The 27,542-nt window shown below is 40.1% G+C and overlaps 1 protein-coding gene across 1 annotated transcript in view; it reads left to right on the top strand.

Moving 5' to 3' along the window:
- Positions 1 to 27,542, top strand: part of cyb5r4 (cytochrome b5 reductase 4) — a 143,672-nt gene that overhangs the window by 79,669 nt on the left and 36,461 nt on the right. The window contains 2 exon segments of the mRNA XM_072250276.1: positions 8,423 to 8,570; positions 12,915 to 13,001. Coding sequence (XP_072106377.1) covers positions 8,423 to 8,570; positions 12,915 to 13,001 — 235 coding nt within the window.

The following is a 27,542-nucleotide window of genomic DNA, read 5'->3' as shown; positions in this document are numbered from 1 at the left end:
CAGATGCTGGAAATTCAAGCAACACACATGACACTTCACCTGTGAGTCGGCTGGGGTGATATACTGCGTCTGGTGCTCCCGATGTGGCCTTCTATATATTGGCAAGACCCGACGCAGACTGGGAGATCGTTTTGCTGAACATCTACGCTCTGTCCACCAGAGAAAACAGGATCTCCCAGTGGCCACACATTTTAATTCCACATCCCATTCCCATTCTGATATGTCTATCCACGGCTTCCTCTACTGTAAAGATGAAGCCACACTCAGGTTGGAGGAACAACACCTTATATTCCGTCTGGGTAGCCTCCAACCTGATGGTATGAACACTGACTTCTCTAACTTCTGCTAATGTCCCACCTCCCCCTCGTACCCCATCCGTTATTTATTTACACATTATTTCTCTCTCTCTCCTTTTTCTCCCTCTGTCCCTTTCACTATACCCTTTGCCCATCCTCTGGGTTCCCCCCCCCCCCACTTTTCCTTCTCCCTGGGCCTCTTGTCCCATGATCCACTCATATCCCTTTTGCCAATCCCCTGTCCAGCTCTTGGCTCCATCCCTCTCCCTCCTGTCTTCTCCTATCATTTTGGATCTCCCCCTCCTCCTCCCCCTCTCAAATCTCTTACTAGCTCTTCCTTCAGTTAGTCCTGACAAAGGACCTCGGCCCGAAACGTCAACTGTACCTCTTCCTAGAGATACTGCCTGGCCTGCTGCATTCCCCAGCAACTTTGATGTGTGTTGCCACAATTCCCTTTGTTTATTTGGGAGACTATATAATTGGGACCAGAGACAGTTGCCAAAATATTTCTACTAGCGTACATCGCATTTATGTGTGTGGCTTTTTAACACTACACCATACTTAGAGCGAACAGTTTTTAAATAGCATCAGTTGCATATGTTTGTGTTCAAAAAGCAGTGATTTTTGTCACTGTTAGTTGGTGAGAAATGTGCAAGACAATTCAGAACTGTTTTGCTTACTGCGGTTTCAACCATTCAGGCTTAGATACCAGAAAACAGCTGAAAGTGAAACAGCTGTACTCGAGTGCTCGGAGGAAGGTGCAGATGCTTTTTTGCTGGTGGGGGAGGGTGTTGTCGCTTTACTGTTGCTTATGTATGGGAGGGGGGAGCCTTGGGGTTCTAACATTTAACTGTCATTCATTCTTTGGGGCACTCCTGTTTTTGTGGATGGTTGCGAAGAAAAAGAATTTCAGGCTGTATATTGTATACATTTCTCTGACACTAAATGTACCTTTGAAACCTTTGAAATGATTTCACTACTTCAACAAGTTAGGAATTATGGAGAATTTGAAGGTATCAACAATGGTCTTGCATATTACAATGAAAATGAAGATGTGGAGGATGCAACTGTCAAAAGCATTGTATGAAATCAGTCCATTATCTGCGCTTGGTGCCTTGACTGATTTTGTTGATTGTATGTTAACACAGCAGCATACAATGGATGAATTCTTCTGATAGCTTTTACAAGTTAATACAGTTTTATAGTACTGTAGAGGTCTAGGTAGTGTTCTACGTTCTTCTGTATTTCAGTACATAAATTGTTATTCAGTTAAATTGTAATCTGTCTTTTTTTTTATACCTTTTTAACCATTTCCGTGAAACTTCAGTTAATTGGGACAGCTGCTTAATTGGGCCAAAATGTACTGGTCCCAACGTGTCCCAATTAACCAAAGTCCACTGTATTTAAAATTTTTAAAAAAGTGATCAGGTGAAATATGAAGTAGTTCAGCAGAAATTTTTCTTAGGATCTGAAATACAGACCAACAAGTAGTCTGCATACAACGAAACCTTATGCACTTTATCCCCTCTCCTGAACATTATTGGAATCCCGAAGAGCAATAGCAAGAGGTTCTGAAGTGAAGGTTCTGCCAGGCACCTCTCTATAGTCTAAAATAAGGAGAGTTTTGATTGTTAGTTATAACCGCAGCCATAGGAGCTTGATAGATCAATTTGATCCAGGAAATGAAGCCTGGACCAAAATTAAACCTTTCTCAGATCTCAAATAAATAAGACCACTCCACCCTATCAAAGGCATTCTCTGCGTCAAAGGAAACAACACATTTAGGTTCTTTGGATGGAGAGGAATAAATGATGTTCAATAATCTTTGAATATTAAAATGTGAATATCTATACTTAATAAATCTAGTTTGAACATTAGAAATAACTTTAGGTAAAATATTCTCAAGCCAATTAGCCAAGATCTTAGAAAGAATTTTAGAAAAGAAATTGGTCTTTACTTGTTAGTCGATATTTCAGATTCTAAGAAATCTATTCCTTCTATGTTATCCATATTTTTTGAATGCGGTAGTTTTTCTGGATATAAATTAAATTTACACAAAAGTGAGTTATTTCCTGTTAATGATCACTTGGATCAATAAGTTCAAGTACCTTTTAGTATTGCTAAAGATCACTTTACTATGGTATTAAAATTACAAAAAATTTTAAGGATCTGTAAAAAATATAATTTTCTCCTATTAGTTGATTATACGCAACAAGCACTTTCTAAATGGTCTCCTATGACGCTATCATTAATTGGTCGAATTAATGCTATTAAAATGACAGTTCAATCAAAGTTCTTATATACATTTCAAGCAGCCGCTTCCTTTGTTCCTAAACTGTTTTTTGATAGAATAGACTCTAAAATCTCATCCTATATTTGGAATAATAAAAATCCTAGATTGAGTAAACCTTTATTGCAGAAATTAAAAAAGGACAGTGGTATGGCTTTGCCAAATCTTAGGTTGTACTACTGGGCAATTAATATTCGATATATTACCTTTTGGATTCATTATTCAGACATACATGACTGTCCTTTATGGGTGGATTTGGAAAAAAATCTCGGTGAAGGGGTATTCTTTAGCCTCTTTACTGGGAGTTCCTCTTCCTTTTCTGCTCTCTAAGATTTGTAGACAAGACCTCAATCCCATTATTAAACATACATTAAGAATTTGGTTTCAGTTTTGCAGATTTTTTGAGTTAAATGATTTTGTTCTTTCTAGTAAAATCCATCTTAACTTTTTTTAAACCATCAATTTTAGATCAGGCCTTTTTAATTTGGAAAACCAAAGGAATAGTAACTTTTTCAGATTTGTTCATAGGGGATTGTTTAATGTCTTTCACTCAGTTAGCGGATAAATACGATTTATCTAATGCACACTTTTTTTTAGATATTTATAAAATAGGATTTTTTCAAAAACATATTTTGCTTCCAAATTACCCCTCTGCTTATAATCATAGTCATACTTTATTGATCCCGGGGGAAATTGGTTTTCGTTGCAGTTGCACCATAAATAATTAAATAGTAATAAAACCATAAATAGTTAAATAGTAATATGTAAATTATGCCAGGAAATAAGTCCAGGACCAGCCTATTGGCTCAGGGTGTCTGGCCCTCCAAGGGAGGAGTATCCCCCTAATATGATAGATACCCTTTTTCAGGTTAAAGCATTTCAAAAAGGATCGATAGCTACAATTTATAAATGGTTATTGAATTTACGAATTATATCTAACGATAAAATTAAAGGTGCTTGGGAATTGGAATTTCAAGAGTTACTTTCAGATAATTAATGTAGTAAAATTTTTCACCTGGTAAATACTTCATCTATTTGTGCTTGTAATTCCTTGATACAGATCAAGGTAGTGCATTGGGCACAAATGTCAAAGGATAAATTAGCCTGTATTTTTCCCAATATCAATCCTATTTGCAATAGATGTAATATTGAGGTGACAACTTTAACTCATATGTTTTGGTCTTGCATAAAGGTGGAAAATTTTTGGAAAAATGTCTTTAAAACTTTATTAGAAGTCTTGGATCTGGACTTACAACCTGTGACGAGAATACACATAAATTAAGATGTTTGCTGGCCTGGGATAGCACCAGTGGCATCAGCAGTTGGTCTGCCACCTGTCCTCAGGGGAGGGAGAGATAAGGCACACAATGAAGCAGCATTTGGAGGTGTTAATGAAGGAGCCATCAGTCTGGGTATTGTCAAGAGTGGCTCCCCCTTTGAACCCTGAACTGTTTGAAGTGATGGACAGGCGATACCCCAGCAGGGGGATAAAAAGGGACAGGTTCGCTAAGGCAGGACACACACGACACTCGAGGTAACGAGACCCTGGAAGCGGTGCGCCTCTCACGAGTTGGTGGGAAGTACCGGGCCATAAACGCACAGGGTGGAAAGGTACGATCAGCGGGAACCCGGTGTGTGTCCACCCTCGCTTGGGTGCCGGGTTCACTGCAGAGGATCGACCGCATCTGGAGGAGGGGTCACAGTCGGGGACCTCAGGTGACATCACAAAGGACCCACCCGAAAGCTGCTTGTGAGCAATATCGCCGGTCTGTGAGTGGAAGCCGTTCTGAATGATCAGTCGTTCTCGTTCTCTCTCTCCCTCCCCCCACGTTGTCCATCGCCATGGCAACGATTACTGCGAACTGAACTAAATTGGACTGAACTTTGTGTCACTTTGAAATTGGTCATTTACCCCTAGACAACGATAGAGCTTGATTGATGCTGTTATCTTAATTCTGTGCACGTGTGTTTATCATTGCTGAACTGTTGCATTTATTATCCTTTCGATTACTGTCTTGCTTGTTTCTTTAATAAAACTTTCTTAGTTCTAGTAATCCAGACTCCAACTGAGTGATCCATTTCTGCTGGTTTGGCAACCCAGTTACGGGGTATGTAACAAACCAAATTTACTTACAGCAATTTTTGGGATTATTCCATCGGAAGTAGGATATATTCCTGTTTCTGCTCAGTGGATGATCGCCTTTTCAACTTTATTGGCTAGGAGAGCCATTTTACTTGAATGGAAGGATCCTAATCCACCTACAACACACATCAAAGTTGCTGGTGAACGCAGCAGGCCAGGCAGCATCTGTAGGAAGAGGTGCAGTCGATGTTTCAGGCCGAGACCCTAGTCCTGACGAAGGGTCTCGGCCTGAAATGTCGACTGCACCTCTTCCTACAGATGCTGCCTGGCCTGCTACGTTCACCAGCAACTTTGATGTGTGTTGCTTGAATTTCCAGCATCTGCAGAATTCCTGTTGTTTGCGTCCTAATCCACCTACTGCTTTTATTGACTTTCCTCCATGTCTTGTTTAAGTTTAGAGAAAATAAGAAGTCAGACATTTGATACATCCTTTAAATTTGAAGAAATCTAGCGACTTTTTATTCAATATTCTCATATGATTTGATTTATTGATTTTTGTACTGACTGTCTTCCAGTTATTCTTCTGAAGTTTTGGGTTTGATCAGAAAGTCTTTCTTTTCTTGGTTTTACTCTCAGGATGGACTGCCCAGTCCTCTTTTTTTTTTTCTTTTTTGTTTTTGTTTGTATAGAATAGTGTTTTTTTTTCCCCACATAAAAATTTCAAAAGTCTTTTTTCTCTTCATGAAATGATAAGAGGCGAATTAATTATTTTTCCTTATTATACATTCTATATCAGGTTAATACTATGCATGATTTTGATAATGTTTATGTCACCTTCTTTATGTATTGATATATATAATTGAGATAATTCTCCTTGTTTGTATATATGCTCTTTTTAAATCAATAAAAAGATACTAAAAGAAAAAGGAGAAATTTTTCTGCTTAAAATATCGGGGGGCAGGGTAATATGGAACAGTAATCAACATTTTTTAAAGAAAGGGTAAAAGAAAACTTGACATTGTTTTTGGAAGATGTCACTGTATGTAAGTAAATTAATACCATGATAATATAAAAGGAAAACAGATGACAACAAAAACTTAGTGTATAAAGGATCACCAGTGAAATGCAAAAAATGATTTATCATAAAATACTGATTAAATAAAATAACAATTAAAATAAAGCCAGAGAATTGAAAATTTAAAATAGTTAATTGAGCCTTTTCCCTTGTCCCAGACTTTTTTTTTGTTCTTTGCTCCCCTTTCTTTTGCTCTTTCTATACTTCTTTGGCAATTATAGATATTGTATATCTAAAATTCAAAGCCAGAAACTGTTAGCAATATTCAACAAGTAATCCAACCTCTGTAGGAAAAGAAACAATGTGAAGCAGCCGTTGGGTCAGAGACCTTTCATCAGAACTGAAAAGAAAACAAGCTGGTAAAACTGCGGGAGGTGGGGTAGGGGAATGTCTCAAGTGTAAAACAAGTGTGCCCAAGCTCCAAACAAAGCTAGCAGGTCAGTGACTGACTGGGAGCAGTTAGAGTGAGAACATTGACTGAATAAGGGTGGTAAATTGAATTAGTAAGTATCCACATGATACTAAGATAGGTGGTGTTGTGGATGATGGGGTAGGTTTTCAAAACTTGCAGAGAGATTTAGGACAGTTAGAAGAGTGGGCTGAAAGATGGCAGATGGAGTTTAATGCTGAAAAATGTGAGGTGCTGCATTTTGGTAGAACTAATCAAAATAGGACATACATGGTAAATGGTAGGGCATTAAAGAATGCTTTAGAACAGAGGGATCTAGGGATAATGGTGCATAGTTCCCTGAAGATGGAATCTCATGTGGATAGGGTGGTGAAGAAAGCTTTTGGTTTGCTGGCCTTTATTAATCAGAGCATTGAGTATAGGAGTTGGGATGTAATGTTGAATTTGTATAAGGCATTGGTAAGGCCAAATCTGGAGTATTGTGTACAGCTCTGGTCACCGAATTATAGGAAGGATGTCAATAAAATTAAGAGAGTACAGAGGAGGTTTACTAAAATGTTGCCTGGGTTTCATCTCCTAAGTTACAGTGAAAGGTTGAACAAGTTAGGTCTTTATTCTTTGGAGCGTAGAAGATTGAGGGGGGACATGATAGAGGTATTTAATATTATGAGGAGGATTGATAGAGTTGACATGGGTAGGCTTTTTCTATTGAGAGTGGGGAAGATTCAAACAAGAGGGCATGGGTTGAGAATTAGAGGACAAAAGTTTAGGGGTAACATGAGGGGGACCTTCTTTACTCAGAGAGTGGTAGCTGTGTGGAATGAGCTTCCAGCAGAAGTAGTTGAGGCAGGTTCTATGTTGTCGTTTAAAGTTAAATTGGATAGATATATGGACAGGAAAGGAATGGAGGGTTATGGGCTGAGTGCAGGTCAGTGGGAATAGGAATAGAATAGAATAGAGTTCAGCACGGACTAGAAGGGCCGAGATGGCCTGTTTCCATGCTGTAATTGTTATATGGTTATATGAAGAATGTACAGTTACAGGAGGATATGCCCAGGCCAGGCATCTACATCCGGTGGGTGGGAGCTGAGTTGCTTTGCTGGATGGCCGAAGCTGACAAAGGCAGCATGTTACCCGAGATTGCAGAATTCAATATTGAATTTAGTAGTACTAGTACAATCACTTGAGTTGAGTATGATGTTCTGCTGAGGGGATGTGAGTGGATTCCCTTCGTGGAGTGTGCCTGTATATGACCGTGGGGAGGCTCATGCATAGGCAGCAACCACATGATCCTTGGCAGGTCAGGGTTCAGGGACGTAGAAGACTACTGGGGACCCTTCACATTGGCAGCTGCCTTTTGCTTGTACTGCCATTGTGATGTGGCATCATCTCCCACCAGCTCCACTGTTGAGGTCTTGGTTGGATTGTTGTTTGTCTAGACCCACCCCTTTGACCTTACACTACAGCTGACCCTGGAGCTAAGGCTGAATTCCAGGCGGTATCACACTCAGTATATCAGGAACTCTTGTGTCTCTCTACCACAATAAGTTGACAATCCTTGGAGAGAATATTGAGTTTAGAAGGTTGTAATGTACTCAGACCAAAGTCAAGGTGCTCTGCTTCAGACTTTACATTGTGCCTCACTGTGACAGTGCAGGAGGCTACAGACCAGGGAGTGGGAGTGGGGTGAGGAATTAAATGGCAGGAAATGAGAAGCTGGAGTTTGTCCCTGCAGAGTTAACACACATGCAAATCGATCACCCAGGCTGTGTTTGGTTTCTCCAAAGGGAATGCGGAATGGAGTACACCAGACTGGAATACACCAGACTGGAAGAATAGCTGCTTCACCTGGAAAGGTTGTATGGTTCCCTGGATGGTTGGTAGGGAAAAGGTGAAAGGGCAAGTTTGGTAATGTCTGCAGTTGCAAGGTAAAATGTTGTAAGAAGGGGAGTGGTTGGTGGGAATGGAGGAGTGGACCAGGAAATCATGTGGGGAACAGTCCCTGTGAAGTGCTGAAAGGGGAGAGGGACATGTCCAATTCTGATGGAAGGTCGTGGACCTGAAGATTAACTTTCTCTCTCCACAGATAGTGCCTGGCCTGCTGAACATTTTCACCATTCTGTCTTTAACATTCCTATATTAGGTATCTTTCATATTTTAATAGCTTGTCAGGCCTTCTGTTAATGAAAAGAACTTTTAGTTTGAAAGCTTCTAGCAATATTTTCAACTGCTTCTCTCAAAACATTCAATTGTTTTATTTTATCTAAAGGTGATTCTGTGTCCTTGAGTAGCCCAGACGGCAACTTCAAATGCACTCAACTTAATGGAATAACTGAGCTTATCCTTTTGGCTGCTGGTACAGGGTTCACTCCAATGATTAAACTTATAGGCTTTGCCTTGAAGATTTCGTATTTCAGGTGAGCTTAATCAGTGTGACTTAAAACTTGTCAAATTGTAATAACTTTTCAGTGTAACAGGTTTCTGTTTCGTTCAGCAGTTTTGGCCTTGTATCACGAGCAGCTGAAATCCAGTATAACCTTTTTAGTAGGAGGCAAAAGGAAATATGATCCATGCTACCTGTGCAAATAATTTGTTAAATTTTTTTTAATGTAATCTTGAAGAAAAAATATTACAATTAAAATATATAGTTCAAAGATATTTTAAGCAAGGGTAAGGTCACATAACTTATTGTGCAATAACATTTATAGGTATCTGTCTGCTCAGCAGGTACCTCTACCGTATGGTCCCCTCTGTTCCAGTTATTTTGGAATTGTAGATAAGTAGTTTTAAATCCAAATTACTAATTTAATGTTTAAAGAATAAAAAGACAAACAAACAACTACAGTTCCCGAACCACATTTCCCAAGGAGTCATTGGAATGCATAGAGGGAGAGAGAGTTCAAAAGCAGCAAGCAGGAGCAGTTGGCACGTGTGGTGCGCCACAGTTCCTGGGGATTCTTTGGATTGTGCATAATTAGGAACTTGGCAAGATCCAATTAAAAAGTTTGGCTTTAGCAGAGCAGCCATTGTGTGAGTGGGCCAGTGTTAGAGTGGAGAGTTAAGGCTTTAGATCGACCAGTTGATCTTTGAGACTTCCCCAGTAGATCCTGAAAAACATGAAAAATAAATAAACAAATACTGTTGTAATGTGAGCATTATAAAAATAAGTAATACTAATTAGGATAATGGTAATATAGCAATACTCCAGCTACTGAAAGTAGAGAGAGATTATTTCCGGGTTGCGGGGTTTTTGTTCCGTTCTTTCTGCCCTGTGCGCATGTGTGTAGCTCCCCCACCATGCACCGTGGTAGAAAAGACCGGAAGTAAAACCCTGCAACCCGGAAGCAACCTCTTTACAAACAGCTTTCCGTAGCAGTGTTGCGGGAGTATTGCTATATTACTATCATCCTATTTTGTATTAACTTATCTTTATAATGTTCACATTACAACACTTCTCCCCCTTTAAATTCCAACATTCCCCAAATGTAAATAACTGGGAAACAAAAAACAGTGGTGTCATTATCTTGCATACCTCTGAAACTTATACTAGTGTCTCAGTAACAGCTTACCAATACAAAACACCTGAAAAGCATGGCAGATTCAACATTCAGTCTAACAAGGGAAACTGTCCATTCAAATATTCAGTCTGTCGGGAGGTTTGCGAGGGCGCTGTGCTGCAACAGATGAGAATTATGAAATCTAAGTACAAGAGCTGTCTTACTGACAGACACCTCACAGACTGTCTCAAACTGGCTGTCTGTAGCTATGAGCCAAATTTCAGGGAACTAGCAGAAAGTATTCAGCCCCAGTCATCACACTGAGTGCAACAGTCAATTTTTATTCATTTATTTTTCATGTTGAAATAAAATTAAATAATGAAACATAGAATTAAAGGTGTTGTAATGTGAGCATTATAAAAATAAGTAATACTAATTAAGGTAATGGTAATATAGCAATACTTCCGCTACAGAAAGCTGTTTGTAAAGAGAGGTTGTTTCCGGGTTGTGGGGTTTTACTTCCAGTCTTTTCTGCCCGGTGCACATGCGTGTGACTAAACAATTTAGTAGGTCGATCTTGCCTTTCACTAAGGCCATGGGTAGGGGATCTTGGGCTTCAAAAGGTTGGTGACCACTACTTTAGATCATCGATGCTTTGATGAGAGGCCTAGACCATAGGTAAGTTTTTCTCCCCCCCCCCCCCCATTATTTTTCTTTCTTATTGCACGTTATTAGTGGAGATGGCAGACAGGATAGTGAAGTGCTCCTCTTGTGACATGTGAGGAGGGAGGGAGACCTTCAGTGTCCCTGACAACTACACCTGTAAGAAGTACATCCTGCTGCAGCTCCTAAACAGACTGTGTTAGAGTTGAGCTGGAACTGAATGAACTCCAGATCATTTGGGAGGCTGAGGGGTTGACAGACAGGACATACAATGAGGTAGTTATACCCAAGGTGCAGGACACAGGTAACTGCATGACAGTCAGGAGGGAGAAAGGGGATAGGCAGTCAGTGCAGAGTACCCTTGTGACTGTTCCCCTCAACAACAGGTATACCTATTTGGATACTGTTGGGGGATCCCCTAGCAGAGGTACGTCATAGTGGTCAGGTCTGTAGCATTGAGTCTGTGTCTATGGTTAAGAAGGGAAGGTTGGGGGGGGGAATAAGAGGCGAGCTGTAGTGATAGGGGATGCTTTGGTAGAGGATCAAGTCCATAGCATCCTTAAATTGGAGGGAGAGCAGCCCGAGGTCATGGTCCATGTCACTTGTACCAACAAGGCCCTGCAAAGTGCATTCAGGGAGTTGGGTGCTAAGTTAAGGTACAGGATTGTGATCTCAGGATTGCTAGTGAGGACAGAAATAGTAAGATTATACAGTTTAACATGTGGCTAAGGAGATAGTGCAGGAGAGAGGGCTTCAGATTTTGGATAATTGAAGTTAGGATCTGTATACAAGGGATGGTTTGTACCTGAACTCGAAGGATACTATAGTCCTAGCAGGAAAATCTGCTAGTGCTGCACAGGGGACAGGTGGTTTAAACTAGAGTTGCAAGAGGATGGGAACCAGAGCAGATAGTGGAGTAGTTATGGCAAAATGTTGCTAATCTTGTATACAAAGTCAGGATTCAAAAGCTTGAGCATGGTGGGACTAATGGTCTGTGCTGCAAGTATCGTAGGAAAAATGGATGAGCTTGGGGCATGGATCAGCATGAGGATGAATGACATTATAGCCATTAGTAAGACTTGGTTGCAGGAGGGGTAGGGCTGACAGTTCAATTTTCCAGGGTTCTGTTGTTTTAGATATGATAGAGCAAGATGAATTAAAGGGGGAGGGATGCATTACTAGTCAGGGAGAATGTCATGGGAGTGCCGAGACTGAAGAGCTTGTCTATTCAGGTTTTATCGGTAGAACTGAGGAATAAGAAAGGGATGACCACATTAATGGGATTATATTATAGATATAATATAATCCAACAGTTCGAGGGATTAGGAGGAGCAAATTTGTACACAGATTGCAGACTGTTGCAAAAAAAAGGTTGTGATAGAAGGTGATCTTGATTTCCCACATTTTGACTGGTAATTCCATACTGTAAAAGGGCTGGATGGGATGGACTTTGTCAAATATGTTGAGGTAAGTTTCCTTAATCAGTACATGAAATGCCAACTAGAGAGAGTGAGATACTAGATCTCCTATTAGGGAAGAGAGAAGCAGGTGACAGAAGTTTGTGTAAGAGAGAGCACTTTGCATTTAGTGATAATAATGCTAATAATTTCAAGGTAATTATGGGAAAATGTAGGTCTGGTCCTCATGTTGAGATTCTGTATTGGAGAAAGGCCAATTTTGATGGTATTAGAAAGGATCTGGCAAGTGTGGATAGGGACAGGTTGTTTATTGGCAACGGTGTGCTTGGTAAGTGGCAGGCCTTCAACAGTGAAATTTTGACAGCACAGAGTTTGTATGTTCCTGTCAGAATAAAAGGATAACATGTCGATGGGACTGGATAGCTTAATGGTTCAGCATGGACTAGATTGGCTGAAGGGCATGTTTTTTTGCCATAGTGTTCTATCCCTTTATGGCATGCTCATCCTGTCATTATTTTCACCCTGTTCATTCCACCCCATCCTTGTCTGTCTTTAAAATTTGTTCACTAAAATGCTTCCTTACAACCTTGCCAATTTTGGTTCTGCAGTTTGTTTTAGTATTTGTTCATTATGCTGCCATGCTATCGAGGTTGTCATGGAAATGCTTTTGGAGCAGTGCACTGGCAAAATCAGGTGGTCCAATTCCAGAGCATCAGTAGAAGGGATGTTGAACTAAATTGTAAAACTGACATTTGCTTTTTTTATTTTAATGATTGGGACCAGACCCTTCAATCATTCATATCCCAATATCTGAGACTGATAGTCATTTACTGAGAATATTTTGGACATAATATTAAATTAAACAGACTTCATTATCCTAGATCAAAGGTTACATTTATAGTCTCAGCAATTGGTCTCCATTGCAGGTTAGTCCGTTGTCTTGAAAATACAGTTTTTATTTATCAAGAAACAAATGCATAGACAGCGAAGGATCCCTCCAGTGCTTTACTGTATCCGATCTTTTTTTGTTTTCATTGTTTACTGCAGTTTTCGGGTGTGCCTTCCCCTAAATCAATAAGTGGAAACTGCAAACTGCCTACACTGCCATTATTTCAATCAAATGCCTTTAGTCAATTGAAAAGTCAAGTAACAAGAAGGTAATATTGCTTTTTTTTTGTTTTAGAAAAATCCTGTTGCTGTTCTTTAACAAGGAAGAAAAGGATATTTTGTGGAAGGATCAATTGGACAATTTAACCTCAAAAGACAAAAGGTAACATTATCAAACTAAGATGCATATTTGTACTGCATAAATGAGCCCTTTGGCCCACTTTATCCATGACAAGTTTTGTATTTGCCCTACCCTAGTATCATGTATCTGCATTTGATCTTTAGCCTTCTATGCCTTGGCAATTTAAATGCTTATCTAGATGCTGCTTAAATGTTGTGTAGGTATCTGCTACCATCACCAGCTCAGGCATTGCATTCCAGATTCCAGCAATTTCAAAAGTTTAAAAAAAAAATCCTCCTTGGATCATAAGACTGTGTAGGTGCAGGGTGAGAGATTGAAGGTTTATCTTAAACATCCTCACTAAGGGTAAAAGGTTTTTTCTATCTACCCTATCTGTCCTCTCATCATTTTATATATCTATGTCAGGTTGTTCCTCGGACACTTCTAGTCCATGAAAAATAAATAAGCCTGTCCATTCTTCTTTTATAACTGAACTAGTTCAATCCAAGTAACGTTTTGGTTAATCTGCCCGGAATCCTCTCCAGAACAATCAGATCCTCTTTACGATGTTGCAATCAAATTGTCCAGTACTGGAGAAGTTGGCCTAACCAATGATGTAAAATGATGTCCCTCTCCTCTATTCTAAGCCACAGCTAATGAAAGCAAGCATCCTATCTGCTTCTTCATCACCTTATCTGCCTATGCTGCCCTATTATAGGATCTATAAACCTGTAACCCAAGGTCCCTCTGTTCATCAACACTCCATAGGGTCCTATCATTTACAATGAATGTCCTACCCTTGTTTGACCTTCCAAAATGCATCATTCTGCACTTGTTAGGATAAATCTCACCTACCATTTCTGTGCAACTTTCCAGATGATTTTAAGTTTTCTTATGGATAAGTTGTTGATTGGAAGTGTTAAGTTGGGAGAAGGAACTGAGAAACTAGGTTGGGTGACATGTGAGAGCCTTATAAAAAAGGCCATCTTGGGTATTCCTGCAAGAATGAAAGACAAGGCGGCTTGGGAACCTTGGATAACAAGAGAAACTCAAGTTCTACCAAAATAAAAATGGAAAGGGCCTTGAGAAATTTAAAGAAAGTGAGAAGGTACTTAAATAATGAATTAGGGCTAACATTGGCCATGAAGTGCCCATGACAAATGAAAGGTAGAAGATTTCCAAGGCCCTTTATTATGTATTTGAATAGTACGAGGATAACCACAGAATGGCAAAGGAGGGGATCTGTGCCTGGAGTCGGAGGAAGTGGGTGATGTTCTAAAAAGGATACTCCTCACCATCATCCATATCCACCAAAAAGAACATGGTTCATGGTGAGGAGTACGTTAATGTTTATTGGCATGTCAGTATTTAAAAAGAAGCAAGTATTGGGTCTTTTGGAAAAACAATAACATGAATAAGGCTCCAGAGCCAGATGGAATCTATCCTCAGAAACCGAAGGAAGTAAAGGAGGAGATTACTGGAACCTTGACAGAATCTCAGACACAAGCGAGATTGAGAAGACACGAGATCTGACCAGAGACCAGTCCGGACATCGGAAGTTTGAGAGGAGGCAATCTCAGTCAGGTCCACTGCCTGAATAGATATAGGGAGCAGTGGGGTCACAGCAGCACTCTAGAACTTTGACCAGTGACCAATCCATGTTGGAGACAGATTAGCAAGAGCAAATTAAAGGAAGGCAGGTTCAAGCACAGCGGCCACATCTGAATGGATAGAGTCAGAGTGGTGACCTTGAGGTTTTAGCTCTTGGAGGCTTAATCAATGAGAAGCTTCAGTCAGAGAAATCAAAAAAAAGCTCCAGGTTAAGTTTTTGTCCCTCCCTTCATGTTCAGCTAGGTCTGTAGAAGTGCCAAGCAGGATAGTGGAATGCTTCTCTTGCGGGATGTGGGAAGGCAAGGAGACCTCCAGTGTCCCTGAAGACTACAACTGCAGGAACTGCATCCAGTTGCAGCTTCTAACAATCCATGATAAGGATTTGGAGTTGGAACTGGATGAACTCCAGACCATTCAGGAGGCTGAAGGGTGATAGATAGGACATATAGAGAGGTAGTTACACCCAAGGTGCAGGATACAGGAAACAGGGTAACAGGAAGGGAAAGGAGGTGACGGAGCCAGTTTAGAGTACCCCTGTGGCCATCCCCCTCAACAACTGGTACATCACATTGGATATTGTTTGGGGAGGGATTTGTTAATTAGGGGAATGAACAGGTGGTTCTGTAGGCAAGCACAAGATTTCTGGATTGTATGATGCCTCCTGGGTACCAGGGGCAGGGCACTTCAGATCAAGTCCTCAGCTTTCTTAAGTGGAAGGGAGAACAGCTAGAGGACGTGGTGCATGTAGGTACCAATGGCATGGGTAGGATGAATGAAAAGGTTCTGCAAAGGGAGTTCATGGAGTTAGATGCTAAGTTAAAGGCAGGACCTCCAGGGTTACAAGTCCCATAATGCCTTACAAAGTCAGCATGGTTTCCTTCAGGGAAAATCCTGTCTGATGAACCTGTTGGAATTCTTTGAGGAGATTACAAGTAGGATAGATAAAAGGGATGTAGTAGATGTTATATATTTGGACTTTCAGAAGGCCTTTGACAAGCATCAGGCTGCTTACCAAGTTAAGAGCCCACGCTATTACAGGAAAGTTACTAAAATGGTTAGAGCATTGGCTGATTGGTAGGAAACAACGAGTGGGAATAAAAGGATCCTTTTAACTTGCAGATTGAGTCAGTGGTGAGGAAGGCAAATGCCCTGTTAGCATTCATTTCAAGAGCTCTAGAATACAAGAGCAAGGATGTGATGCTGAGGCTTTATAAGGCACTGGTAAGGCCTCACCTTGAGTATTGTGAACAATTTTGGGTCCCTCATCTTAGAAATAATGTGCTGGCATTGGAGAGGGTTCAGAGGAGGTTCACAAGGATGATTCCAGGAATGAAAGGGTTATCATATGAGGAACTTTTGATGGCTCTGGTTCTGTACTTGCTGGAATGCAGAAGGATGGGGGCGGGGGGGAATCTCATTGAAACCTTTCGAATGTTGAAAGGCCTAGACAGAGTAGATGTGGAAAGGATGTTTCCCATGCTGGGAGAGCTTAGGACAAGACGGCACAGCTCAGGATAGAGGGGTGCCCTTTCAAAACAGATGCAGAGAAATTTCTTCAGCTAAGTGGTGGTGAATTTGTGGAATTCGTTGGCACATGCAGCTGTGGAGGCCAGGTTGTTGGCTGTATTTAAGGCAGAGATTGATAGGTTCTTGATTGGACATGGCATCAAAGGTTACGGGGTGAAGCCTTGGAACTGGGGTTGAGGAGGAGATAGGGAAAAAAGGATCAGCCATGATTGAATGACAGAGCAGACTCAATGGGTCAGATGGCCTAATTCTGCTCCTATGTCTTATGGTTGTGATCTCAGGATTGCTACCTATGCCACATGCTAATGAGGCCAGAACTAAGAAGATTATACCATTTAATATGTGGCTAAAGAGTTGGTGTAGGAGGGAGGGCATAAGATTTTTGGATCATTAGGCTCTCTTCCAGACTTGGTGGGACAGTAGTGACGGTTTGCACCTGAATTGGTGGCGGACTAATATCCTAGTGGGAAAGTCCTGGTGCAGGTCATTGGGAGTCGGCAGTTTCAATGGTTTCAGCATGGACTAGATGGGCCAAAGGACCTGCTTTTCTACTGTATTTCTGTATAGCTCTGTGATTCTATGGAAAACTGCCAGTGTTATTCCTTTAAGAAGGACAACACAAACAAACAAGAGAATTATAAATTGGTGAACTGCCTATCAGTGTTCAGAAAATTACTGGAGATCTTTGGGAACAAGATTTACTTGCATTTGGAAACGCATGGACTCGTTGAGCAGTCAGCATGGCTTTATGTATCCTTGGAATGGCCAGAAAGTTGATTGAATTTTTTGTTGCGGAAATGACAAAGTTAATTGAAGGCAGGCTATTGGATATTGCCTATGGCAAGGTTCCTGATGGTAGGCTGGTCCAGAAGATTAAGGCACAAAGTATCCACAATGAGTTGGTAAGTTTGAAATAAAATTAGTGTGGTTGAAGAAGATGTGTTAGTGGTGAAGGGGCTGATGTCTGTGACCACTGGTGTTCCAGAGAGATTAGTGCTGGGACATCTGCGTATTTAACTGTCAGAATAAAAAAAAAACAGGGGTAATGGGTTTAGGGAACCTTGGTTTTAGGGAGATAGAGGCCCTGGTTAAGAAGGAAGTGCATTGTAGGTTTAGGCAAGAAGGAGCCAATGAGGCACTTGAGTATACGAAATGCAAGAGAACACTCAGGAAGAAAATCCAGAGCACTAAAAGAAAGGTGGTGAGAGTGTGGAACAAGCTGTCGGTGGAATTGGTGAATACAAGTTCAATTTCAACATCTAAGTGTAATTTTATTTATTTATTTATTTATTTATTTTTGAAAGAGAATAGGTTTGTGGATTGGAGGGCTAAGGTCCAAATGCAGGTCAATAAGACTAGGTAGATGAATCGATGGGCTGAAGGGCCAGTTTCTGTGGAGACACAGGAGAGGGTGCAAAGACACTTATCAAGAAGTTGCCTGAATTGGAGTGTTTTTGCTATTAGTTAGGTATGTACAAACTTGGCTTGTTTTCCCAGGAGCATCCTTGGGTGAGGGGTGACCTGAGAGAATTGTGCACAATTATGAGAAGAATAAGTTGAGTAGATAGTCAGAAAAGAGAGGGATATGGTCTATGTGCAGGCACTGTAGATGGGATTAGTTAATTGGCTTCATAGTCAGTAAGGACATGGTGAGCATAGGGCATGTTGTACTGTTTATGTTCTATGCCATAAAAATCCTCTTAAAAATCATCCTTGTTGTCCATAATGCCACTAGTACAACTACAACTAATCATTTTCCTCATTTCTATTCAAATCATTAACATATCACAAATTTCAAGGTTCTACTATCAATCCCTATGGTATACCACTGGTCACAGATTTCCAATCAGAAAAACAAACTTCTACCACCTGAAGCATCTCACTGCTCACAACTCAAAAATGCTCCAATTATTATGACTGTTTCCTATCCATTAAATAATCCTTAGACCATATAAACGTATGACCACAATACCACTTAATTAATGTCATGTTACTCTAATGATGGCCTTTTGAAAGTCCAAATAATTTTGAAAGTTCATTGTGTTGTTCACCCTTATCTACAGTAAATTTTGTTTTAGCTGTTTATTTTTTGTCTTCTGCTTTAGTGTCAGTATAAGAGAGCAAATGTTCTATTTCTAAACATTCATTTTCAAAAATATTGAATGTTATGGAGAAATTTTGTAAGAAACAAATTAGAGAACATGTTTCAAGTAAAAATTTGATTACTTTGTAGGTATATATCCCAGTGCATAAATAAACAAAGATGCTATTGATAAATGACATAATAAGTTGAATGAACTAAACTGATTAACTGAAACAAAAATGGTTGTAGTAGGAATCAAACTGGGTGAAGGACAATCAAACTAAAAGGTGAGGGTGTGGTAGATGTGACAGTTTAACTTTCAAATCATCAATTCTTACACCATGGCAAGAGTGAGCATTGCAACAAGGCACAAGGTGGTCATCCTGCATCAGCAAGGTCTCTCCCAAGCAGAAATTTTCCAGCAGACATTCAAGATGGGTTGTTGAAGCCCTTCTGAAGGATAAAGGAACGGGAAAGGTTGGGGACCAGAAATGCGGTGGTCGGCCACAGAAACTGAGTGCAGCGGATGAATTGACTATTTCTTACATCCTTCACATACAGTTGAAGTCAGAAGTTTACATACACCTCAGCCAAATGCATTTAAACTCAGTTTTTCACAATTCCTGATATTTAATCCTGGAAAATATTCCCCGTCTTAGGTCAATTAGGATCACTATTTTAAGAATGTGAAATGTCAGAATAATAGTAGAGAGAATGATTTATTTCAGCTTTTATTTCTTTCATCACTTTCCCAGTGGGTCAGAAGTTTACATACACTTTATTAGTATTTGGTAGCATTGCCTTTATATTGTTTAACTTGGGTCAAATGTTTTGGGCCATCTTCCACAAGCTGCTCACAGTAAGTTGCTGGAATTTTGTTCCATTCCTCCAGACAGAACTGGTGTAACTGAGTCAGGTTTGTAGGCCTCCTTGCTCGCACACGTGTTTTCAGTTCTGCCTACAAAATTTCCATCGGATTGAGGTCAGAAAATGATGTCAAGTCCGGTTCATCCTTGGGAGCAATTTCCAAATGCCTGAAGGTACCACGTTCATCTGTACAAACAATAGTACGCAAGTATAAACACCATGGGACCACGCAGCTGTCATACCGCTCAGGAAGGAGACGCATTCTGTCTGCTAGAGATGAATGTACTTTGGCGCGAAAAGTGCAAATCAATCCCAGAACAACAGCAAAGGACCTTGTGAAGATGCTGGAAGAAACAGGTAGACAAGTATCTATATCCACAGTAAAACGAGTCCTATAATCGACATAACCTGAAAGGCTGCTCAGCAAGGAAGAAGCCAGTGCTCCAAAATCGCCATAAAAAAAGCCAGACTACAGTTTGCAAGTGCACGAGGACAAAGATCTTACTTTTTGGAGAAATGTCCTCTGGTCTGATGAAACAAAAATTGAACTGTTTGGCCATAATGACCATCGTTATGTTTGGAGGAAAAAGGGTGAGGCTTGCAAGCTATTTAAAACTCATCAGTCCACAGGACTTGTTTCCAAAATGCATCAGACTTGTTTAGATGTTCCTTTGAACCTTTTGAATGGAACTTTTTGGCCACAATGAGCAAAGGTATGTTTGGAGAAAAAAGGGTGCAGAATTTCATGAAAACAACCCCTCTCCAACTGTTAAGCACGGGGGTGGATCGATCATGCTTTGGGCTTGTGTTGCAGCCAGTGGCATGGGGAACATTTGCTGGTAGAGGGAAGAATGGATTCAATTAAATACCAGCAAATTCTGGAAGCAAACATCACACCGTCTGTAAAAAAGCCGAAGATGAAAAGAGGACGGCTTCTACAACAGGATAATGAACCTGAGCACACCTCAAAATCCACAATGGACTACCTCAAGAGGCACAAGAAGGATTTGTCATGGCCCTCACAGTCCCTTGACCTAAACATCATCAATAATCAATGGATAGACCTCAAAAGAGCAGTGCATGCAAGATGGCCCAAGAATCTCACAGAACTAGAAGCCTTTTGCAAGGAAGAATGGGTGAAAAATCTCCCAAACAAGAACTGAAAGACTCTTAGCTGGCTACAGAAAGTGTTTACAAGCTGTGATACTTGCCAAACGCAGTGTTACTAAGTACTGCCATGCAGGGTGCCCAAACCTTTGCTTTGGGTCCTTTTCCTTTTTTTGTTATTTTGAAACTGTAAGATGGAAATAAAAAAGTAATCTTGAGTAAAATATTAAAGAAATGTGTCTTTAACTTCATGCCTTTTGGAAATCAGGTCATCTTTTACTCGCTTATTCACAGTAACTGAAATTTCGACCAGGAGTGCCCAAACTGTTGCATGCCACTGTAATTAGCCATTTCATTAATCAATGTTCTTTGCTCAATTTCCTGCTCTAATGAACTTACTGTCCTCTGCGGGTTTTGTTATTTGAGGCTGTGCATGAACATTCACAATTATTTAGCTGTTTAAATGTTAATATATCATATATTTAGAGCATGTTTTTCTTCAGATATAGAATATATACCTGTGTTGCAAATGTGCCGTAGTGTGAAGTCCATTCTGCAATGCATTTCATTTGTGTATGGTTTCTTCGAGTGAGTATTAAATAGAGAAGGGAAGGTTTCAGCTTGGATCCCTAAAGCACGGCACTTGTGGAACTCTTTTCCTTTTGCCTTACAGTCACATTCCATTCTGTGCCACCACTTTGCATTTAAAATCATGAGAAATTGATTTGGAGCAAGCTTGATCCTGTATGACATAACTTTGCTCTGCATCTAGAGAAGTTTCAATAATTGTGTGCTTGATATGTGCACCAACACATCTAATAATATTGCACAAGCATGACCTGACCTTGTGCCTTTTATATTTTTCTAGTATAGTAATGACTTCAAGTCAGTAAAAGTCAGTTGCTGCAGTGCCAGTAACATGCATTTCACTAAAATTGCTGGTTCGCGAAATTGCTCATAGAAGTAGAAAGGTTAGTGTCAGATTGGATTTAACAAACAATATGGGTTAATGATAGAATGCAGTGACTTGAATTAAAAAACTAAACAATTAATCTTTCATGTCGGAGTGCCTCATCAGAAATGGGAAAGAAAAAACAGACTGGCTGTTGGGATAGATAGGATAATAGAAATATTGTTGACGGGGTGAGGCCAGGCTTGCCTTCAGGAACAAGCTGTACATGAAATCTTCTGCTTGTTGAGCTAATAAGGGCTGATAAAAGGTTGGAACATTAAAAACTGGAATACAAAAACCTTCGAATGCAGAGCTCTAGAAAATACCTAGCAAGGCAGACAGTGCTATTAAAAGATAAAAGCTAAGTACACATTACAGAGCTGAATGGTTTCCTTCTGTAATTGCCTTATGACTCCATAAACATTTTAACTGCACTATGATTATTAATAAACCAACTGCATTGTTAAATCAAGATCACACAGATTTATTGGATGTGAGAGTCCCATACTGTAAATAGTTTTACACCATTGAATGCTTGCAGGGTTGATTGTCTACTATAAGAATATTGGGGTTTTTCTAATAATTAAATGCTTTCAAAAGGATCAATAGTGAGATTTTATTATTGACCTCCAGGAAGTTCCACACTACTTTTGCTAAGACACCTGGTCTAAGATGATCAAACCTTGCGCTTTATTGAGCAGAGAGATTAGCATTTGCTGCTCTTCAGTTCTCAAGAAAATTAGAAATACTGCCTTGTTAGTTCATCAGTAACCTCTATCCATTTTTCAGAGTGCAAGTCATCCAACCCTATTAATACAGATGATTAACCAAGATGGCCTTTGTATATGTCTACTGTTGGTGTCATAATAGGCTAAATATTTCAAAAAAGGCCATGAAGATGGTAACAGCAGCAGTTGGCATTGCTGAGTATTTTATACTTTTGCAAAAGGACGAGCAGTTTGACAAAGTTAGATGTAACGCTCAGTTATATTGGCTCGTATATGTCTAGGGGAAATCCCGCCCAGCACGGCCTGAACGCTTCCCACGGGGTTGGTTGCTGTACCCCTGCTGCCCGAATCAATTCCAAACATCAATCATCAGCCAGCACACCCAGTACGTTTTACCAAGTACACTTTATAGATATGACTAAGTCTATGAAATTAAATAAATTCGATACAGAAAAGGAAGTAATGGGGAAAAAAAGGCGCCAGACTTATCAAAGTCCAAGTTCTTCGTGCACCAGTTGGAGCTCAGAAGTTCCTGATGACCACCCGGACCCCGTCAGCTCGCGGCTCGGGACCGCCTGGAGTGATCGACAGGAGCCTTTTCGCACGTCCGCCGTCCTCTCCGTCTCTCCTCCGACTCCCCGCCAAAAACCCCGTTTCCCAGTCATATGAGACAGCATTATCACCCGAAAAAACGATAACATGAACACCCATTGGCTAATAGCACCCTGCTGTCTGTATTAACCCAGGTAAATGTCTAGCTAGAGACTTTCTCAGCATTTAACATAACATAGAAGCCATTTCAATTTTAACATACAAAAAAAAAGAGACCCCGTACATAGATTTTCTTCTACCCTCCAAGAACAGACTGCTATGAAGTGGCACAATCATTTAAACAAGCCCTCAAGCTTGACCACAAAAACTGTCCATCACTGAACTGCTGTGTTCTTTGGATTTTTAAATTGTATTATTTTCTCCCCTCACTTTAATCCAAATCCCAAGTTTTCCACAGGAGACCATGCACTTAACATCCTCTCCCATGGAAAGTCCTGCGGTGCTAGTGATTTGTCACATTTAAAAGGTTTAAAAACTTCTCATGGGACAGGAGCCCTCACTAGTAATTCTAAAATGATTAATGTTGTGTTTAAGAATTTTTATTCTAAACCGTATCAATCTGAGCAATGTAATGATAGACATCTAGGATGGAGTCCTTTTTCAGGAATTTAGATCTCCTCGGCATTTCTTCTAAACAAGAGTCGCTCCTCAATGCTCCGTTATCTATACATGAGATACCGGAAGCTGTGAGACAGCTCCAAAGTGGCAAGGCTCCTGGTCCTGATGGATTCACTAGTGAATTCTAAAAAGAGTTCACAGGGTTATTATCAGAGCCTATGCTAAACATGTTCAATCATGCATTTAATTGTGATCTCTTCCCACCGACATTGAGAGAAGCTAATATCTCCCTAATTCTTAACAAAGGAAAGAGCCCTGAAGATTGTGCCTCCTACAGGCCTATTTCATTGTTAAATGTTGACTTTAGAATCTTATCTAAAACCTTAGCGTTGCAATTAGAAACTGTGTTACCTTTTATCATGAGGATCAAATGGGTTTTGTAAAAGGCCGTAGATCATCAACAATATCAGAAGATTACTTAATGTGATTCAGGCATGTCAGCAACAGGCAGTGGATGGCTTGGTGGTTTCCTTAGATGCAGGAAAGGCCTTTGATCGTATCAAACGGCCGTATCTATTTTTCACTTTAGAACGATTTGGTTTCGGCAATAATTTTATTAAGTGGGTGAAGGTACTTTATAATGACCCTTTGGCTGAGATTCTCACTAATGGTATTAGGTCGGATAATTTTAGTATTCTGAGGGGCAGTGGGCAGGGCTGCCCTTTATCACCACTACTTAGAGCCATTGGCTGAGGCTATTCGGCCAGACCCCAAAATATCTGCTCCAGACATAGGACTAGCGTCACAAAACTACATTGTATGCAGATGATGTTCTAACTTTCTTATCAAACCCTGCTATATCAGTGCACCACCTTATACAATGCATCAATTCATGTAGTGCCTTTTCAGGTTTATAAGATAAACTTTACTAAATCAGAGACTATGCCTCTGGGGAATCTGCAGCAAGTACCTGACACTCAGGGTGTTTTCCCCTTTAAATGGTTGCAGACAGCTTTTGTTTACCACACCTACATGTGATCATATTTAATCACACCTACATTTGATCAATTGTTCAAAGCTAACTTTACACAGTTATTTGACAAAATCAAACAGGACCTTGAGCAATAGAGCACTCTTCCCATTTCTTGGCTTAGCCGAATATCCTTGCTCAAAATGAAAATTCTTCCTCGTCTGTTCTACCCAATACGAATGATTCCAGTCATTCTTACCCAATAAATACTTAAAACAAAAATAAATGGCTGGTTTGTTTCTTTCATCTGGAATGGAAAAAAAAGACCCTGTATTAAAATATCTAAGTTACAGCTTCCCAGTAGTCTAGGGGGTCTGGATTTTCCAGACATCAAAAAATATCAATTAAGTTCCTGTTTATCTTATGTGGTTGACTGGGTTTGCAGGGACCCCCTCCTCAATTTGGCTAAACATCGAAGCTTCACAAGCAAAATGCCCTCTTATTAATTTGCTTTTCCTCAATAAGATGAAACTAGTTAAGGAATATTGTTGCAATCCAATAACAATTAATACAGTCAGGGCTTGGAGGGTGATGCGACAAATTGAGGGCAACGCAGTGAAAATATCACCCTTCACTCCAATAACTGGCAGTCCAGATTTTCAGCCTGGCATAGTGGATTCTGGATTTAAACTTTGGATTTCTAAGGGTATTTTCCATCTAGGAGATTTGTTTAATGAAGGAACAATGATGTCTTTTAGTCAAATAGTACAGAAATTTAACATACCCAACAAGGATCTTTTTCATTTCTTTCAGATACGAGATTATATACAGAAAAAAACATCATTGTTATCTGATTTCTATAGTTCTGACTTAGAAAAGAGCGTGTTTCGTTCTAAGGATGAAGTCTCTATTAGTACTTTTTACAGCCTCCTGAGGGAATGTTCTCATGGAGAGGCTGAACAGCTGGGAAGGGTCTGGGAGGAAGAGCTGGGAGTAGAAGTTACAGCTGAAACATGGGAAGACATCTGTGAAAATGCAAAGAAGATTTCAGTTTGTAATAGAACTAAAGCATTGCAACTCACAATTCTGCATAGAGCCCATCTGACTCCAGATCGTCTCTTGAAATTTAAGACGAGAGTTTCTCCAATGTGTTCTAAATGTAAAGTAAATACTGGAACTTTCACCCACTGTTTTTGGACTTGTCCCAAGCTTCAGGCATACTGATGTGATATTTTGGGTGAAATGGAAAAGATTCTGAAGATGGAGTTTGAACTGGGCCCAGTGTCTTTTCTCTTAGGCTTACCCGGCAGTCGTATTATTAATGCACATCAGAAAAAACTTTAACATCCTGACTTTTTGTGCGAGGAAGAACATTTTACTTTGTTGGATATCCGATAAGGCCCCTGGACTTCTTGGTTGGTGTAAATTAATCATGGAATACAGTCCTTTGGACTTTTTGACAAGTATGGTACTCTCAAAAACAAATAGTTTTCATAAAACATGGCAACCTTTTCTGCAGTATAGAGATGTAAACCTGTCTGCTATACTAATAAGGGCTTTTGTATAGGATGTTGTGGTGATGTCTATATTTTGGTGGAAGTGTTCTGATACCTGATATGTGAGGGGAAGAAATGTAAATGTAAGTGTATCTGGAAATTGAAAGTTTTGTTATGCTGAGCTAAAAAAACTTTTTTTTAAATTTAAAAAATAAATTCTCCTGGGTTTGTGTCTAGACTTGACAAGATATAACTGGATTTCAGTGCAGTAGACCTAAATGGGTAAGGGCCTAGAATTTCTTGGACTGGATCCATTGTCACCTGTATTAAAGTTCGTTTACAGATTCCTGAAATTGTACTGCCTCAGAAAAATGGCTTACAAGTGTAAGGGGGTTTCGACTTTTATGTTACTGCGGAGGCTAGTTAAAATGGCGTCTTTGTTATGTTAATCTGGAGAATGCGGCTTTGTTGTGTTAAACGCTGAGAAAGTTTGCGCTAGCAGCTTGTTTTGGTTCAGAGTGTGATAAGAAATATGTTATTAACCAGTTGGGATAGTTGTTACGTTTTTGGTTTATTTGAAGATACTGTATGCGCGGGGTTTTGGCGCAGAAGGCGGGAGAGCGAGACAGAGGATGGACGAGGTGCTGTGAGTCCGCTAACGGGGTCGGACCCTGAGCGGGACGTTCGGCGAGGAGACGGAGACGGACTCGTGTGGAGCGTCTGGTCGACCACCATTGTTGGTCCCAGGTGGCCAGTCGAGGTGGTCCGAGGGGTCGCAGGGTGAAGAAGAAGGTCCTTGAGCTCCAACTGTTTTGTGCACGAAGAGATTGAACTTTGATAAGTGTGGCGCCTTTTATTTTCCTTTTATATTTTATTCTCTCTTAATTATATAGTTCCAGTAATATCTATAAACTGTAAGTCATTTAATTGCATCTGGTGTATTGTCTGTTATTTGGGCGGGGTGGGGTACATCACACAGCATCCACACAAACGAATTATCCAGTTTGGCGGGGCCGAGGGCTGTTTCCCTAGACGACAGCGAGCTGAGCGACCCTGAGGCTGGCCGGGGGGGCTACACAAGAAAGGGTCTCTGATCTAAAATGTTAACTGTTTCTCTGCCGCCAGATGCAGCCTAACCTGCTGAGAATTTCCAACGTTTTTTGTTTTTGTTTCAAAAGGCCTTTGAAAGTCATAGGGGATGATGGGGAATTATTCCCTCTCCCTTGACATCTTGGGGTTCTGTTATTTCTGCTGTTAAAACAGTGAAAAGTGAATTAATGGAGCTGTATCCTATGATTTTTGTTGAGGGTGAACTCCTTACCTATAATTAAATAACTATACAAAATAGATAACGAAAAATAGCATTTAGAACATAGAGCATGAACACTGAACAGGCTCTTTGGCCCATGATGTTGTGTGGCCTTTTAACCTACTCTAAGATTGATCCCTGTATTTGTTTCTACCACCACTCCTGACGGCACGTTCTATTTGCGTGTGTGCGTGTGCTTGTTGTCATCCTCGGTGGTTGGAAAATCTTCTGTTAATTGGAATTCAGATTGTATTGCTTTTGGCGGTTAACAACAGAAAGAAGGCACTTTCACAATTTAATAAGCAAAAGCTTTCAGCGTGTAATGAGCTTAATCTGAACCATCCTGTTTCATTGATATGGCAATGGTAAAGTAACTGCTTTTAATATCTTTCTCTGTTGTAGTATACAAGTAATGACTTATCAAATCACTGGCCTCTTGTTTCTAGAATTGTCAGTTCCAATGTTAAGTTAATGTCCATCCAAAAGCACATTTATTTCAGAATTCATATTAGTAAATATAATTAATTAAATGGGATACTTATCAGTCTATATTTTACTGAGGAAATAAATGTAAATTTCAGAAGGCTGTGGTGTCTTGTGTTATAGAGTTCATACAGCTGTTGAGTTTAAATGCAAGCTGAGAAATTAGCAGTCATTCTCCACCAAGCATAGTAGTGAAATGTACAGTGATCTCTGCCCTGTATTTGAGCCAGTGGCTTGCCATGGTATGAGGCCATTAGACAAGATACTCAGATCACTGTAG

This window comes from Mobula birostris, chromosome 2 (assembly GCF_030028105.1).
Source record: "Mobula birostris isolate sMobBir1 chromosome 2, sMobBir1.hap1, whole genome shotgun sequence".
NCBI lineage: Eukaryota > Metazoa > Chordata > Chondrichthyes > Myliobatiformes > Myliobatidae > Mobula > Mobula birostris.
The sequence above is the reverse complement of the archived record's forward strand: the minus strand, read 5'-3'. Positions and strand labels throughout refer to the sequence as shown.